The sequence below is a fragment of the Hyla sarda genome, chromosome 1 (genome assembly GCF_029499605.1).
Source record: "Hyla sarda isolate aHylSar1 chromosome 1, aHylSar1.hap1, whole genome shotgun sequence".
Taxonomy (NCBI): domain Eukaryota; kingdom Metazoa; phylum Chordata; class Amphibia; order Anura; family Hylidae; genus Hyla; species Hyla sarda.
Genome location: NC_079189.1, coordinates 108,627,657 through 108,645,168, shown reverse-complemented (window position 1 = coordinate 108,645,168; position 17,512 = coordinate 108,627,657). Strand labels below are relative to the sequence as shown.

The following is a 17,512-nucleotide window of genomic DNA, read 5'->3' as shown; positions in this document are numbered from 1 at the left end:
AGATGTGCAAAAAATGGCCGGGTGCTTAGGGTGAAAATGGGCTGGGTCCTTAAAGGGGTACTCCGCCCCTAGACATCTTATCCCCTATCCAAAGGATAGGGGATAAGATGTCAGATCGCCGGGGTCCCGCTGCTGGGGACCCCGGTGATCCCCGCTGCGGCACCCCGCTATCATTACTGAGCAGAGCGAGATCGCTCTGCACATAATGACGGGCAATACAGGGGCCGGAGCATCGTTTCGTCACGGCTCCGCCCCTCGTGACGTCACGGTCCGCCCCCGTCAATACAAGTCTATGGGAGGGGGCGTGGCGGTCGTCACGCCCCCTGCCATAGACTTGCATTAAGGGGACAGGCCGTGATGTCATGAGGGGCGGAGCCATGACATCACGCTGCTCCGGCCCCTGTATCGCCCGTCATTACTGCACAGAGCGAACTCGCTCTGTGCAGTAATGATGGCGGGGTGCCGCATCGGCGATCCCCGGGGTCCCCAGCAGCGGGACCGCAGCGATCTAACATCTTATCCCCTATCCTTTGGATAGGGGATAAGATGCCAGGGGCGGAGTACCCCTTTAAGGGGTTAATGGGACTAGCAGTGATACCAGCCTCAGCAATTTACAAGTGTTTAAGTGATGCATGCCAAGCTGCAACATCTGCGAGCAAATATGCCTTCATACCCAACATCTGTGAGAACCTGTATGCCTTAATACCCAACTGTATCTTACCTTGTATCCAGGCTAAGGTAGTCCAACAGGGTATTGGACATTTTTCCCAATAAACCTTTCCTTTTGCTCTAATATTGTTGTCTCATAGATTATCATTACATCACATATATCATCATTACATTCACCCATTGAGTCCGACAACTCCTTTTTGGTGCATTATGTTTTTTGTCAATGAGTGTATATTACATTGCTTTTCTATTTTATTTAGAGGTTGCCTTTTTTAATAGTCAACAACCAGCTCCCTTTAAGACATGATGTAGGTCAAAATTATTTAGAGTTATTTATAGATTTACCTGTTGGCGAATTGTACTTATTTCTATCGAACCATATATTCTATTTACAGAGGGCCTGTTACCTCTCCTCACATGTTAGTTTTAGTACATTCTGTGCTTACAGTCTGTATGAAATAAGATTCTACATTATATTTTCTTAGAACCATGTTGGGCTGTTACTCTGTTATTCCTTGTGGAAATGTCTAAATATTTTTGACAGTTGGATGTGACTATTCTCCTTGTCCCTCTACCAGAGCTTTCCAACCAGGGTGCCTCCAGCTGTTGCAAAACTACAACTCCAAGCATGCCCAGACAGCCTTTGGCAGAGGTGTAGTTTAGCAACAGCTGGAGACACCCTGGTTGGGAAACACTGCCCTACACAGTTTGGCACTAACATTATTGACAGGGAGAATTGGTGATATAGTATAAGGTGGTTTACATGGGACTGTCTTGTTTCAGAACCATTTAATGAAGCTGCAAGTAAAAACCGACAGATGCTTCCTGGTGGTGCTAAATCCATGGCAAATACATTAGGTGGTTACTTTGATACACAGTTCAAAAGAACATTTGAAGGAGAAGCCTATTCTGACCAAATAAAACAAAGGCGACAGTATCGGATGCAGCAGGCCAAGAGTAATTTAGGAAAAGCATTTCTGCCATCTAATGGGGAAAAAAAGCCGTAAGTAAAACAGTTTTTGAGTCCTGCCGCTCCTGCACACACAGCATATATGTTCGGGATATGGACAGAATATAGTGACAATTGGGGACATTTATCATTGTTTGCTTTGGTAAGCGAGTTCTGTAGTCATTTTCTTTTCTTTCTTTTGGTTTTGCTTATGTGTGACATATTTATCATACTATCACAGGGGGTTGATAAATTTGGCTTACATAAGCAAAAACAATAAATCCCTTTTGACTACCATTTTTTTTTAGCAAAATTAAAGCAAAAACCAATAAATGACTCCAGAACACCACTTTGTAACCCCACCTCCTCTCCTATGTAAAAAAATGTGTGATATATTTACATATATTTTTGAATAAAAGTTTTTAAAAAGTGTTGTTATTTTATTTACTTTACAGGCTTAGTAGTGGAAGCTGTCTGATAGACGGAATCCTTTACTAAGCTGGGCTTAGCTTTAGCCCCAATAGCAGCTAGCGCTAACCCCCAATTACAACCCCGGTACCCACTGGCACAGGGGTGCCGGGAAGAGCCGGTACCAACAGGCCCGAAGCATTAAAAATGATGCTCCTGGGCCTAGGCGGTAACAGGCTGGCGTTATTTAGGCTGGGAAGGGCCAGTAACAATGGTCCTCACCCACCCTGGTAACGTCAGGCTGTTGCTGCTTGGTTGGTATCTGGCTGAGAATGAAAATATGGGCAACCCACACACATATTTCGCATAAATAATAAAAAAAAAAAAAAAAAGGAAAAAGTGTCTCCCTATTTTTATTCTCAGCCAAATACCAACCAAGCAGCAACAGCCAGACGTTACCAGCGTGGGCGAGGACCATTGTTACTGGCCCTCCCCAGCCTAAATAACGGCAGCCTGTTACAGCCTAGGTCCAGGAGCGCCATTTTTGACGCTCTGGGCCTGTTGGTACCAGCTCTTCCTGGCACCCCTGTAGCGGTGGGTACCAAGGTATTAATTGGGGGTTATCGCTAGCTGTTTTTGCAGCTAACACTAATCCCGGCTTAGAAAAGGACTCTGTCTATCAGACAGCTTCCACTACTAAGACTGTAAAGTAAATAAAAAAACAACAACACTTTTTAAAAACTTTTATTCCAAAAAACACTCCCCCACAAGCCCTCGTTAACCATTTTATTAATTTTAAACAAAAGAAATGCTGTTCATCGATGTAGTCCACCGATTCTGAAGAAATCCTCTGCATAAAAGGGAAATGAAATGAGAAGAAAAAAACACGGAAAATTGGTTAGTACATTTATGGTGCTTTCCCTTAGGGAAAACGCCCATAAACTAGCGTTTCCAAACAGTGAGCCTCCAGCTGTTGCTATACCTTTGGCTGTCTGGAAAAGATATAACTTGTAATTTAGCAACAGCTGGAGTCTCGCTGTTTCTAAACTACAACTCCCGTCATGGGAGTTGTAGTTTAGCAACAGCTGGAGGCACCCCGTTCCTAAACTACAACTTCTGTCATGGGAGTTGTAGTTTAGTAACAGCTGGAAGCACCAGCCCTCATCGGCCACCCACACGCACCTACAACCTGCCCGCTAGCTGTTGCAAGACTACAACTCCCAGCATGCCCTAACAGTGAGGACATGCTGGGAATTGTAGTTGCAATGGCTAGCGGGCCAGTGGTAGTTGTGGGCGGGTGGCTGGGTTGCGGGCGGGTGGCTGGGTTATGCAGAGCCGGACGGTTCCCCGGAATCTGAAACTACACGGTAATTTCATATTTCCCGGCCTGGGCTGTGATTGGCTGGTCGGTCTAGGCCAATCACGGCCCAGGCCGGGAAATATGAAATTACAGGGTAGTTTCATATATCTGGGAGCCTGCTGGCGACTTTTTAAATTTGCTAACGCACAGGAGTTTTGTACTCCAGATTAGACCTGGAGCAGACTTGAGACTTTTTGAAGGGGTTTGCGACTTTTTTATGCCTACGTGCGACTTTCGCACATCCTGAATACCTGACCACTGCAAAGTGACAACTTAAATTTGCTTAGGTAAGACTTTTTGTAACTTTTTGCTTACCCACAAAAGTCACACATAAAAGTGCTTAGGCGCATGTGTGACTTTTGTAAGCAAAAAAAGGCTCTAAATACCTTGATAAATGTCCCCAATAAGACTACATTGGCCCATTCAAATCTGTGGGCACATCAGCTGCATTTGGCATCCCATTTTGATAGGATATTGAAATGTAGCTTGATGTAGGGTGCAAAATGTAGTGTGAATGTAGCCTAAGATAGTAACATAGTAACATAGTTCATAAGGTTGAAAAAAGACCAGAGTCCATCAAGTTCAACCTATATCCCTAATGAGTCCCTACTGAGTTGATCCAGAGGAAGGCAAAAAACCTTCATACTAGAGGTAAAAATTCCTTCCCGACTCCAAATATGGCAGTCACAATAAATCCCTGGATCAACGTTCTGTCCCTATAAATCTAGTATACATAACCGGTGAGGTTATCATTCTCCAAAAATGCATCCAGGCCCTTTTTGAACCCTTTCACAGTTTGGTATAGCCACAACCCCAGCATCGTATGAGCAAGGGGCACTTTTTATTCTCTTGTTCTAATACGCAGAATCCCCTTTGGCATTGCACAGGAGGTGCCAAAACGTTAAAGTAACACCACTAGTTAAACTTATACATTATACCACTTGAGGTGGTGGTGCATTAAAGAACATCTGCAGCAACAGACAACTTATGCCCTATCCACAGAATAAGGGATAAGTGTCTGACCGCGGGGGGCTCCGACCACAGAGACCCCCCGCTATCTCCCAAACGGGGCCCCCGGATTGCCGCTCTATGTGAGCGCCTAATGCACTTAGTGTCGACCTCTCTGAGGTTGACTGTACTCCCCATACAGTACGAACGCTGCCTCTCCCATAGAGATACATGGAGGAGGCGTGTCGGCCGTGACGTCACACTGCGGCCGGCATGCCTCCTGCACGGGAGAGCCCCGGCAGAGCCGTGGCCCCGTGCAGGAGATCGCGGGGGGTCCCAGCAGTCAGACCCCCCCACGATCAGACACTTATCCCCTATCCTGTGGATAGGAGATAGGTTGTCTTTTGCTGCAGGTGTCCTTAAACCCCTTAAGGACACAGTGTTTTTTCATTTTTGCACTTTAATTTTTTCCACCTCACCTTCTAAAACTCATAACTCTTTCAATTTTCCACCTACAATCCCGTATAAGGGCTTGTTTTTTGTGCCACCAATTGTACTTTGTATTGACATCAATAATTTCACTACAAAATCTACAAAGCCAAAAACCAAAATCTGCGAAACCAAGAAGAAAATTATTTATGGGGCAAAAAAAAAAAAGCCATTTTGTAAATTTTGGGGGCTTCTGATTCAACACAGTGCACTTTTCTGTAAAAATTACACATTATCTTTATTTTGTAGGTCCATACGATTAAAATGATACCTTACTTATATAGGTTTCTTTTTGGTTTACTTATTTTAAAAGGGATATGAAGCGAGCTCAGCTCCTGAGCTCGCGTCATAGACCTTCCACACGGCAGTGCCTGTCTTTGAGGTGTTAAACAACAATTCTATTTTTGGCGTTCTTTGAACTCCTGTGCCATGCACTGCCCTCCCAGACCCTGCTTTACTTTGGTTGTCTTGCTGTAAGTTTACTGCTTTGGATTTCAGTGCAGATTGCAAGATAGAATAAAATAAAAAAAAGTCAAAGGGTCAAAATTCATCACTGAAGTTGTTTTATATGCCATTTTTCAAGTCACTTATGTTGCAGGTTTTTTGGTGGGCATGCACATAATTTGTCATATAGTATCATGATGTGTGATAAATAATGCGCAAGTCCACCAAAAATATCAAATGCAAAACCAACAAATAACATGGAAAATAGATCAATGACAATTAAGAAAACATTAATAAATGTCCCCAATGCATTTGAAATCCACAATTTTTGAGGATATGAGCGTTCCTGCAGCAAAATGTGCAACACTGAATCAATGTGAATTATTATTTCTTCCTTCATGTCAATTGGGAAAGTTTGCAATAAATTAGCAACATAAATGAACATGCTAGTGATTTTAAATCTGCACATAAATGGGTTATCCCGCCTTTTTTTATTTATTATATGGGTGTGGGGGGAAATTGAAAAAAAAAAAAAAAAACACATACTTACCTAGCCCCAGTCCCCTCACAGCTCCTTCACCTCCATCCTGTCCACCAGTTTTATTTCCTTCTGATTTAAAGAGGTACTCCCATGAAAAACTTTTTTTTTTTTTAAATCAACTGGTGCAAGAAAGTTAAACAGATTTGTAAATCACTTCTATTAAAAAATCTTAATCCTTCCAATACTTTTTAGGGGCTGTATACTAAAGAGAAATCCAAAAAAGTAATGCATTTCCTCTGATGTCCTGACCACAGTGCTCTCTGCTGACCTCTGCTGTCCATTTTAGGAACAGTCCAGAGCAGGAGAATTTTTTTTCCTGCTCTGGACTGTTCCTAAAATGGACAGCAGAGGTCAGCATAGAGCAATGTGGTCATGACATCAGAGGAAATGCATTTCTTTTTTGGATTTCTCTTTAGTATACAGCCCCTAACAAGTACTGGAAGGATTAAGATTTTTTTAATAGAAGTGATTTATGCTTGGTGCATGACCTTCCTCCTCAGCCAATCACTGGCCTAGATTTTTTCTATTGTACCCTGCTCCAGCACCATTTAATTAAAAAGAAAAAAGGCTGGATAACCCCCTTAAGATCAATTTATGCACAGGTTTGTGTTTTTTGTTGCAGCAGTAGTCTTTGAGATTCTCCCACATATTAACTAAGGACATCTATGGTATAACTCATGTCTATCAACTCTTCAGGTGTCTTATATTTGCTAGACAAACATTGAGGGACCCTTCCCTTCTTTTGCTCGTCAATAAATACTATAGGAATACTACTTAACATTTGTTTTTGTTGGACATTTTAGATCTGGAGTTGGCAACTATTATGGGACTTTGGGTGGTCCAGTCCCAGCCTTAAGTGCAGCAGTCAAACCAAGAAAAGCTTATACTGCACCAGGGAAAAACCTCTACACAAACCCTCCAAAGCAGGGCACAGGATATGGGTAATGTATGGCCGATCGTATAGGTCACAGCCGGTCTCGCACTGTGTATAACTAAATTTGGTTTCTTTACAGATATTCAAACCTCACCATTGGCAAAAGCTATACTTATTCCTCTGACAATTATGATATATCCAAAGAGCTCATGAAGGTAAGATTCCATTGTGCAGGTCGTCTTCAGCTCTTTCATTTTTTTGTATCTTCTTTTGACCCTTGGTTTTGTTGTCTCCGTGCAAATGCTTTCTATTGGCAGACTTGAGTGTCTTAAAAATGTTTAGGCTGTTACTGATACTTGTTTGGAAGAAAGGTTAACAAACAAATGCGCACAAATCATTACCATTAGTACTGTAAGGAGATTACATTGATAGAATTACAACTTTTCTCTGTATACCAGCAAAACGTGATCAAGAGCATCCAATAGCAAAACACGTACATATAGATTAGCATCTCAAACATATAATTTCAATGTTCAGACTTTAAAGGGGTACTCCGTTGGAGACATTTTGTCCCCTATTCAAAGCAAAGGGGATAAGATGTTAGATCGCTGGGGACCCCCATGATCTCCGTCATTCGGAGCACGGAGCGAACTCCGCTCAGTGCCCAATGACTGGCAATGCAAGCTTCCACACCCCCTCCATTCACTTCTATGGGAGGAGGCGTGACGGCTATGCACTTCCATGTTCCAGACGCCGCTGCTGCCAACCCGGAGATCACCCCAGCGGCGGGACCCCCGCAAACTAACATCTTATCCTCTATCCTTTGGATAGGGGATAAGATGTTTCCAACAGATTACCTTTTTGAGGTGAAAAGTGTAGCAATTTATACATCATCACATTACATATTAGTGAATCTTAGTGCCAGGTATATGTACAGCAACTTTTCTCTGTATACACTGAGGGTACATTCACATGTACAGGATCTGCTGCATATTTTCTGCAGCTGATTTTGCTACTCATTAACTTCTATATAACCTGAAAGTATATTATTGCATAATCACTGGTGTCAAAAATAAAAACTGTTGAAAAAAGGATCAGTCCATTAATAAACAATGCACATTTGGTGAAAACAATAGAGTGCCTTTGGCTAGATTCACACTGCGTTTGTGAGCTTCAACTGGGTTCTGGCAGCTTTTCAAAACAGGAAGCCGATGCAGAGCCGGAGGGGCCTATTGACTTTAATGCATAGGCTAATTGTCGCTACATTCGATCCATTTTCCGAATCTATCTGCTGTCTGGATAGGAGTCTGAAATGTGGTCAACCACATTTCTGAGTTCCGTCCAGACAGCTGGCACATTTGAAGAATTAATCGAATGTAGCGACAATTAGCCTATGCATTAAAGTCAATAGGCCCCTCCGGCTCTGCATCGGCTTCCTGTTTTGACACGTTGCCAGTGTGTAGCGGTGGAAACACAGAAATGCAGTGTGAATGTAGCCTTACTCTTATGTAAGATTGTCACAAGCCAGTCTACAGAAATGCATTGGTGATACTTCACAAACAATCCCCTTCCTCCACCATGATTTTTCTGAAAGTTTGAGTTTATAGCTTAACACTCACACAAAATAAATAGCAGAGACCTTCCTATTTGGCTGATTTTTGGTGGGAACTGCCTTTTATACATTATTGTGGTTTAAAATGAATCTGTGACACCTCACCCCCTAATCAGCCAGGTCCTTCTATGTGTTTGGGCAAACTAAAACTATTTTACAGCCAATGAAAATTTTAAGACAACATTATTAAAAAGTAAAAGAAGTCAATATAAAGCACTAATATAAAGGTAAGAGAATTTTACATAGAACTGATCATAATCCAGAAAAGTGACATCCTCTATAAAGTGAAAAGAACATATAATGCTGTGAATAAATATATATATATATATATAATACATAAAGGGTGGCCATTTATATGGATACACCTTAATAAAATGGAAATGGTTGGTGATATTAACTTCCTGTTTGTGGCACATTAGTATATGTGAGGGGGGAAACTTTTCAAGATGGGTGGTGACCATGGCAGCCATTTTGAAGTCGGCCATTTTGAATCGAACTTTTGTTTTTTCAATAGGAAGAGGGTCATGTGACACATCAAACTAATTGGAAAGTTCACAAGAAAAACAATGACGTGCTTGGTTTTAATGTAACTTTATTCTTTCATGAGTTATTTACAAGTTTCTGACCACTTATAAAATGTGTTCATTGTGCTGCCCATTGTGTTGGATTGTCAATGCAACCCTCTTCTCCCACTCTTCACACACTGATAGCAACACCACAGGAGAAATGCTAGCACAGGCTTCCACTATCTGTAGTTTCAGGTGCTGCAGAATGGGCAAAACAAAAATTGGAACAGGACCCTCAGTTTACGCAGAAGATTTTGTTCAGTGATGAGGCAAACTTTTATGTGAATGGTGAAGTTAACAAACAAAACCACCGCTATTGGTCTGACACTAACCCACATTGGATTGTTCCCTCCAAGACTGTTGGAACACAAAAATTGATGGCATGGTGTGGTATATGGGGTACAAAGATAGTGGGGCCATTCTTCATCAATGAAAACCTCAAGGCCACTGGATATGCGAAATTGCTACATGATGATGTGTTTCTCTCTTTATGCACTGAAGCTGGCACGTTCCCTGAGTTTTTCCAGCAAGATGGTGCACCACCACATTATGGGTGTCAGGTCCGAGCATTCCTAGATGAACAGTTTCCTGGAAAGTAGATTGGTCATCGTGGGCCAGTTGAATGGCCCCCAAGGTCTCCCGATCTGACCCCCTTGGACTTTTATCTTTGGGGTCATCTGAAGGCAATTGTCTATGATGTGAAGATACAAGATGTGCAGCACCTGAAACTATGGATACTGGAAGCCTGTGCTAGCATTTCTCCTGCGGTGTTGCTATCAGTGTGTGAAGAGTGGGAGAAGAGGGTTGCATTGACAATCCAACACAATGGGCAGCACATTGAACACATTTTATAAGTGGTCAGAAACTTCTAAATAACTCATGAAAGAATAAAGTTGCGTTAAAACCAAGCACACCATTGTTTTTCTTGTGAAATTCACAATAAGTTTGATGTGTCACATGACCCTCTTCCTATTGAAAAAACTAAAGTTGGATTCAAAATGGCCGACTTCAAAATGGCCACCATGGTCACCACCCATCTTGAAAAGTTTCCACCCCTCACATATACTAATGTGCCACAAACAGGAAGTTAATATCACCAACCATTCCAATTTTATTAAGGTGTATCCCTATGCATCGCCCACCCTGTGTATATATATATATATATATATATATATATATATATATATACATATATATATATATATATATATACAGAAAAAAACGTAAGGCACAGTGAAGGGCTTATAGTCCTGAGTGGGTGCACAGCTCCAGGAATCCAACTCAAGATCCCAAATATTCAGCAAAAAACCAAGGAAGAAGCGGCACTCCAAAAGGATTCAATCCAAATTGTGGTGTTTATTCACCCATAGTGTACAGATGCGACGTTTCGATCCAAAATCAGGACCTTTCTCAAGAATGCTTGAGAAAGGTCCTGATTGTGGATTGGAACGTCACATCTGTACACTATGGGTGAATAAACACCACTATTTGGATTGAATCCTTTTGTCTATCTATCTATCTATCTATCTATCTATCTATCTATATATATATATATATATATATATATATATGTGTGTGTGTGTGTAATTATATAAGTGACATACTACTCTCTTGTTTATACTTTTATATTTTGTTTTGTTTTTTTCATTATAGAAAGAGATGGAAAGTCACAAATCTAAACTTAAAGGCGGTGCTTTTAGGTTAAACCTGTATCCAAAGGATTATTTTGACCTAAATCCCTACCACTCTGACAAACCTTTACCGCCGCTGAAAAAAAAGACAGAGAAAAAAGATAACGTGAAGCCATTCAAGCCAAGCTCACCAGCTAAGGAGGTAGGTAGAAATGTGTAGCTAGCCTTGATATAGTATAAGATTACATTCACACCAGCATATTTTGCTGTAGATTTTCTGCAGCAGATTTTGCTACCCATTGAAGTTAATTGGTAGCAAAATCAGCTGTGGAAAATCTGCAGCAAAATAAGCATGTGTGAACGTAGCCTTAAAGAAGACATCCAAGTAAAAAATACAATTCATCATAGCACTCGTTTCGCTGCAGCCAAGAGGGCAATGTACAGTTCATATAACAAGCCATACTGATTTCTAGATTTCATCCTGATTTCCCTTCCTTTGTGATATTCTTCAAACCCCATGATGCCTCAGCACAGGAATCCCTTGGCCAGGAGAAGCCAGTACCATCTCTCCCACCTGGCAATATCTGGGAGGACAGATTGACTTTCCATCCCTCAGTATTCTCCTGAATAAGCTAAGGCGTTAGGCTAGGTTCACATTTGCTTCACACACTCTATTTAAAGGGGTTCTCCCCTGGAAAAATTTTTTTTATTCAACTGGTGCCAGAAAGGCATACAGATTTGTAAATGACTTCTATTAGGCTAAGTCTCGACTTGGTTTTTTGCACTGCGTTTTTAGGGATTAAAAAAAAACGCCTGAAAAATCTCCAGTGCAAGTGACGTCATCATGCATTTCTTCTTGCGTTTTTTCGGCGTCTTTTTTCATTTGTGTGGAAATTGCACCTTGGCATTTTTTTTTTGGTACCCAAAATTTCTTGGGTACCAAAAAAAAAAAAGGATGCAACAGTGATGGAAATTTTTTTATTAAACGCAATGTATATATTTTATAACCCAATTTTTATAATTTTTTAATAAAGTGTGTGTTTCCCTTTTTTTTTTTTATTATAAATTTTTAACATTTTTTATGTAGTACTACTACTCCCAGCATGGAACAGACTGTTCCATGCTGGGAGTGATAGTACCTGTACTATAGACATATATCGTCCATAATATAGCAGAGAAGCGAGCGGGTCTATACAGCGCTCGCCTCTCTGCACTATACTCCGGCCACTGATGTCAACAGAAATTCATATTTCCCACCCAGAGCTGTGATTGGCCGGATGGTTTCAGCCAATCACAGCTCTGAGGAAAAGATGAATGAATGAGTGGCCGGCCCGGAGTATAGTGCAGAGCAGGGATGTGAGCGATGTATACAGCCGCTCCATCTCTGCTATAGACAGGACGATCACAGAGGGTGTCAGTAGTGACATCCACTGTGATGTGTCCTTAAGCAGGCACTACTACTCCCAACATGGAGCACACTCTGCTCCATGCTGGGAGCTGTAGTACCTGTATTAATAGACAGATCGCAGCAAGTGTAACTTCTGACACCCGCTGCGATCTGTCTATTAATGCAGGTACTACAGCTCCCAGCATGAGGCAGAGTGTGCTCCATGTTGGGAGTAGTAGTAGCTGCAGTTATGGAAAGATCACAGCGGGTATCACTTCTGACAGCCGCTGTGATCCTCCTGTATAATGTATAGATGCAGCGGCCGCTCTCCTATGGTCCCCTGCATGGCCGTATATATACACATGTTCCTATTTCTCACAGAGAGCTGTGATTGGCTGGAACCATCTGGCCAATCACAGCTCTGTGGGAAATATGAATAAGTGTAAATATACGTCAGGGCAGGGGACCATAGAAGAGCGGCCGCGGAATCTATATATTATACAGAAAGATCGCAGCGGGCAATCTGTCTATTTGTACAGGTAGTACTACTCCCATCATGGAACATTGTGTTCCATGCTGGGAGTAGTAGTACTAACTAAAAAAAATGTAAAAAATAAAGCAAAAAAGTGAAAAACACACACACAATAAATTTTTATAATTGTCGGCTACATTTTTATTTCCCTGCAAACATAAATTGATCCCTGTTTAAAAAGTAAGTTTTTTTTTCCAATAATATACATTTCGTTAGATACAATTTTTTCCTTCACTACTGTATATTTTTGAAAAAAAACTTAATGGTACCCTACGAAATTTTATTAAAAACAGCTATCTACATCACTTTTTTGGATCGCTAAAGTCCAAAAAAAGATTAAAAACCGCCTGCAAAAACACCAAAGTTAAAATCCACATAGCGTTTTTCTTGGCGTTTTCTCACTCCCATAGACTACTAATGGAGCAAAATGCCACGATTTTGACAAAAAACGCCGGTTTGAGGGAACTACAGCGTTTTTTTCAAAACGCCAAAGAGCGGATAAAAATGCAGAAAAAGTGAAAAAACGCCAAAGTGAAAAAATGCAAAGTGGAATTCGAAATTTGCGGTTTCTCATTGACTTACAGCTAACATCTGGCCGCAGCATTTTTTTACCAAAAAAACACCATGCGGCAGAATTGGCGTTTTTCTTTGCGATTTACAAAAAAAAAAAAAAACAAGTGGACACTTAGCCTTAAAAAAATCTTAATCCTTCCAGTACTTATAAGCTGTTGTATACTCCACAAGAAGTTCTTATCTTTTTGAATTTCCTTTCTGTCTGACCACAGTGCTCTCTGCTGACACCTCTGTCCATGTCTGGAACTGTCCAGTGTAGGAGGAAATCCCCATAGCAAACCTATCCTGCTCCAGACAGTTCCTAAAATGGACAGAGGTGTCAGCGGAGAGCCCTATGGTCAGACTAAAGGAAATTCAAAAAGATAAGAACTTCCTGTGGAGTATAAAGCAGCTGATAAGTACCGGATGGATTAAGATTTTTAAATAGAAGTAATTTACATATCTGTATAATTTTCTGGCACCAGTTGAGTAACAAAATGTTTTCCAGGGGAGAACCCCTTTAAGGTCCTCAGTCAGATACCATCTAAAAAGAGCTAGACCAGACTAGACTAAAAAACACTGCAAGCTGTATTTTTTTTTCACATCATGTTAAATGAATGGACACAAAACAGAAACCCGACAGACCCCATTAAAGTCAGTAGGGACTCTCAGGAATCCATTGGTTCCCACTGTGCTTTGGTCCAGCTGGCTCTGTTTTTCTGTCATGTACAGAATCTGTGACAAAGCCTCTAAGGTAGATATGAGCAGAGTATAGTACAAGTGTAGAGTCAGAGACACTGCAATGTGAACTTCTTATATTCATGTAACTGAATTTAGTTTTGCATTAAAGGGGTATTCCAGGAAAAAATTTATATATATATATATATATATATATATATATATATATATATATATATAAATCAACTGGCTCCAGAAAGTTAAACAGATTTGTAAATTACTTCTATTAAAAAATGTAATCCTTTCAGTACTTATGAGCTACTGAAGTTGAGTTGTTCTTTTCTGTCTTAGTGCTCTCTGATGACACGTGTCTTGGGAACCATCCAGAGTAGAAGCAAATCCCCATAGCAAACCTTTTCTACTCTGTGCAGTTCCCGAGAGAAGCAGAGATGTCAGCAGAGAGCACTGTTGCCAGACAGAAAAGAACAACTCAACTTCAGCAGCTGATAATTATTGGAAGGATTAAGATTTTTTAATAGAAGTCATTTACAAATCTGTTTAACTTTCCGGAGCCAGTTGATATAAAAAAAAAGGCCTGAAATACCCCTTTAAATAAATAAGGCACCTACCCCTTAAACCATTAATGACTGATGTGTAATTTTACATTACATTACAATTTTACATTACAATGGACTTTAAAGGGGTATTCTAGGAAAAAACTTTTTTATATATATATCAACTGGCTCCAGAAAGTTAAACAGATTTGTAAATTACTTCTATTAAAAAATCTTAATCCTTTCAATAATTATCAGCTGCTGAAGTTGAGTTGTTGTTTTCTGTCTGGCAACAGTGCTCTCTGCTGACATCTCTGCTTGTCTCGGGAACTGCACAGAGTAAAAGAGGTTTGCTATGGGGATTTGCTTCTACTCTGGACAGTTCCCGAGAAAGGTGTCATCAGAGAGCACTTAGACAGAAAAGAACAGCTCAACTTCAGCAGCTCATAAGTACTGAAAGGATTAATATTTTTTTGATAGAAGTAATTTAAAAATCTGTTTAACTTTCTGGAGCCAGTTGAGAGATATATATATATATATATATATATATATATATATATATATATATAAAAAAGTTTTACATTACCTGACCAGAAAGCTAACTTATTGGGCTGGCTATGCCTGCTTTGACAACAAATGACCATAAATATGAAGTCTTTGCTACCAAAATGACTGAACTGACCATAGTTATTTTATTAATGGGGTATTCTTGAGAATTTTGTATGTATGCAACTGTGCTCAGGGTCCAGTTCAATAGAAAACAGAATGCTGCCATCGCCGCTGTCTTGGTGCCAGTGCCCGCAGTGAAGCACTTCCTTTAGTCAGTGTTTACACACAGACTTTCACACTCAACCTACGCACCAATCAGCTTGCAATTGTCAGTGAAAAGCAGTCACTAGCCACCGCTGGTAACACTTTCCTTTAACCAATAATTGCAGGCTGCACCTATCATTGCCACCGTTTAAAGCAGTAAGTCCAGGTGCCACCTGCAGTTAATGTACCCCCCCCCCCTTGAGATAAGACAACAGGGAGCCGTTCTTAGTCACAGTGGTTTCTGTACGAACAGGTTCACTGCTGCCTTATCTAATAAGTTATGAATCTAATCAGCAGTAACACCAGCTCCCCCTTTTACATCACTGCTCTCATCCTGTGCTGACAGCAGAGGAGGGGGATGAGGCACGGAGCTCTGCTCTCTGTGACATGATGTCACAGCTTACAGGAAAAAACACACAGCTAAAATAAATGATTATTCATTTTGGATAATAACACTATATTAGTAAGTTGCTTTATAATACATTTTGACACCATACACATGTTTTTTTTGCAGGACAACCCCTTTGTCTGTCTTAGTTTTCTGCTTTGCCTCCATATGTATGGTCTGTTATGTGCTTATTCTCTAGCACTAGTAAAACTAAACAGGTGACCACACCTTGGTTCACATTGTCCAGTAATATTATATTATCTTCTTACAATTTCTGTTGCCAGCCAGGTGGCATGAAGGCTGGAACATTTGACCAATATCCATCTCATTCCAATGATCCTTATGGAAAAAGACTTACTAAGAGCGCAAATGTTGTCAAAGGAGGAAAAACATTCCAGCCTCCAGCAGGGCCCAAATCATATCCAATAAGAAGTATTTTGGAATCACATGTTATAAAGTAAGTGTCACGGATACAATGATAATTCTGATTTTATATGAAATACAGTATGATGGTAAAATGTAGGATTTTTCTACAAATGTAACTTTCTAATGTTTAGTTATGTCTATTTTATTGCAGGTCAGTGAACCCAGTAAATTACAAGACTATGACCCTGAGGTCATACTGACGGCCAGCCCAATGTAACTATGTTTAATGCCAATGTACATGTGACAATACAAATACAATCATTATATAATGCGCCTGTACAGTTTATATTTTTACTAAATAAAATGCAGTATAAGCTTCATACATGCACTTTACAACTCCATTGTTATTTCTATTGGAACTTCAATATTTTAGACCTTTTTTAAGCAACAGCAACAGAACACTGAAGTATTGTAGTTGCTATTGGTTTTGTTTCTGCTCATGTACTTGGAACAGAGTGTGAGTATGTGGCACAACGAAACATAAACAAATGCATCTAAAATACTAAATAGAGCTTTTTTTTTTAAAATAGATTCAAAGTGTTACTGTCATTCCACAGCACTGTACAGAGCTTGTCGTCACTCACACTGGACCCTGTCCACAATAGGGCCTGCAATCTACGGTAATAACTAATTAGCATGGTTTCATGTTGTGTGTTTCTATGGTTTCAGACTACAAACAAACCTGGTGTAGTCTGATTCTTTAGTACTTTTCCTTCCCACATGCCCTATACTTATAAAGGGGTACGGTATTCCAGGAATTTATTTTATTTGACTATGCTACAGGGGCTGTAAAGTTAGTGTAGCTCATATTATAGTGTCTGTACCTGTGTGTGACTGTTTTCTCACAATTCTGTGATTTTCACCCCAATATTTATTTTTACCAGCATACAAAATGACTGCTGTCTCGGATTTTTCCCAGCTTGCAATGCGGCCGAGACCTGACTCACTAGTCAGCTGATGACAGGGAGCCTGTCTGCTTCAATGGGTGGAGGGATCAATCTGCAACTAATGCAACAGCTGTAGGCACCCTGATTGAAAACCACAGGTCTTTTGTTTCAAATGGGTGGGGTGGCTGATGTGTGAGAGGGAGGAAAATGGCATTGTGGGATTTGTAGTAAAAAAAACATAAGTCAAACAGGAAATACAAGTTCACAAAACGCTACCCACAGTGTTATGGTAATCTCATGACATATCCATTTAGCCCCAAGACAAGCACAGATCCTTCCTAAGCATGTCCATTACTGCCTGCCAGGTACATAATAAAATCACCTTATGGTGGATAACCCCTTTAAAAGGACTTGACTCATGGGTTGAGATAGTGGACAGCGTCTTTAGCAGACTTAGTGCAACCATGTATTACTTTAGTGCTGTGGTCTTCAACCTGCAGACCTCCAGATGTTGCAAAACTACAACTCCCAGCATGCTCGGACATATTTTTTATGCTATTTGTGTTAAACCACGTGTAGATTTTCTGTATGCTAGACCATTGTCACCCCTTTTGTCCTTTTAACCACGTGGTTTACATGGGTATTCCAGGAATTTTTTTTATTTGACTATGCTACAGGGGCTGTAAAGTTAGTGTAGTTCATAATATAGTGTCTGTACCTGTGTGTGACGGTTTTCTCACAATTCTTCTGTGATTTTCATCCCAATATTTATTTTTAACAGCATACAAAATGACTGCTGTTTTG

The 17,512-nt window shown here is 40.4% G+C and overlaps 1 protein-coding gene across 4 annotated transcripts in view; it reads left to right on the top strand.

Moving 5' to 3' along the window:
* CFAP96 (cilia and flagella associated protein 96) overlaps window positions 1-16,149 on the top strand; it is a 30,308-nt gene extending 14,159 nt beyond the window's left edge. For all 4 annotated transcript variants that reach the window (XM_056559855.1, XM_056559863.1, XM_056559873.1 and 1 more), the window contains 6 exons: window positions 1,453-1,672; window positions 6,612-6,749; window positions 6,822-6,897; window positions 10,514-10,693; window positions 15,680-15,852; window positions 15,973-16,149. In XM_056559855.1, the coding sequence (XP_056415830.1) occupies window positions 1,453-1,672; window positions 6,612-6,749; window positions 6,822-6,897; window positions 10,514-10,693; window positions 15,680-15,852; window positions 15,973-16,021 (836 nt within the window). In that variant the 3' untranslated portion in view covers window positions 16,022-16,149. The remainder of the gene's footprint in view (window positions 1-1,452; window positions 1,673-6,611; window positions 6,750-6,821; window positions 6,898-10,513; window positions 10,694-15,679; window positions 15,853-15,972) is intronic.
* Window positions 16,150-17,512: the final 1,363 nt, after the last annotated feature.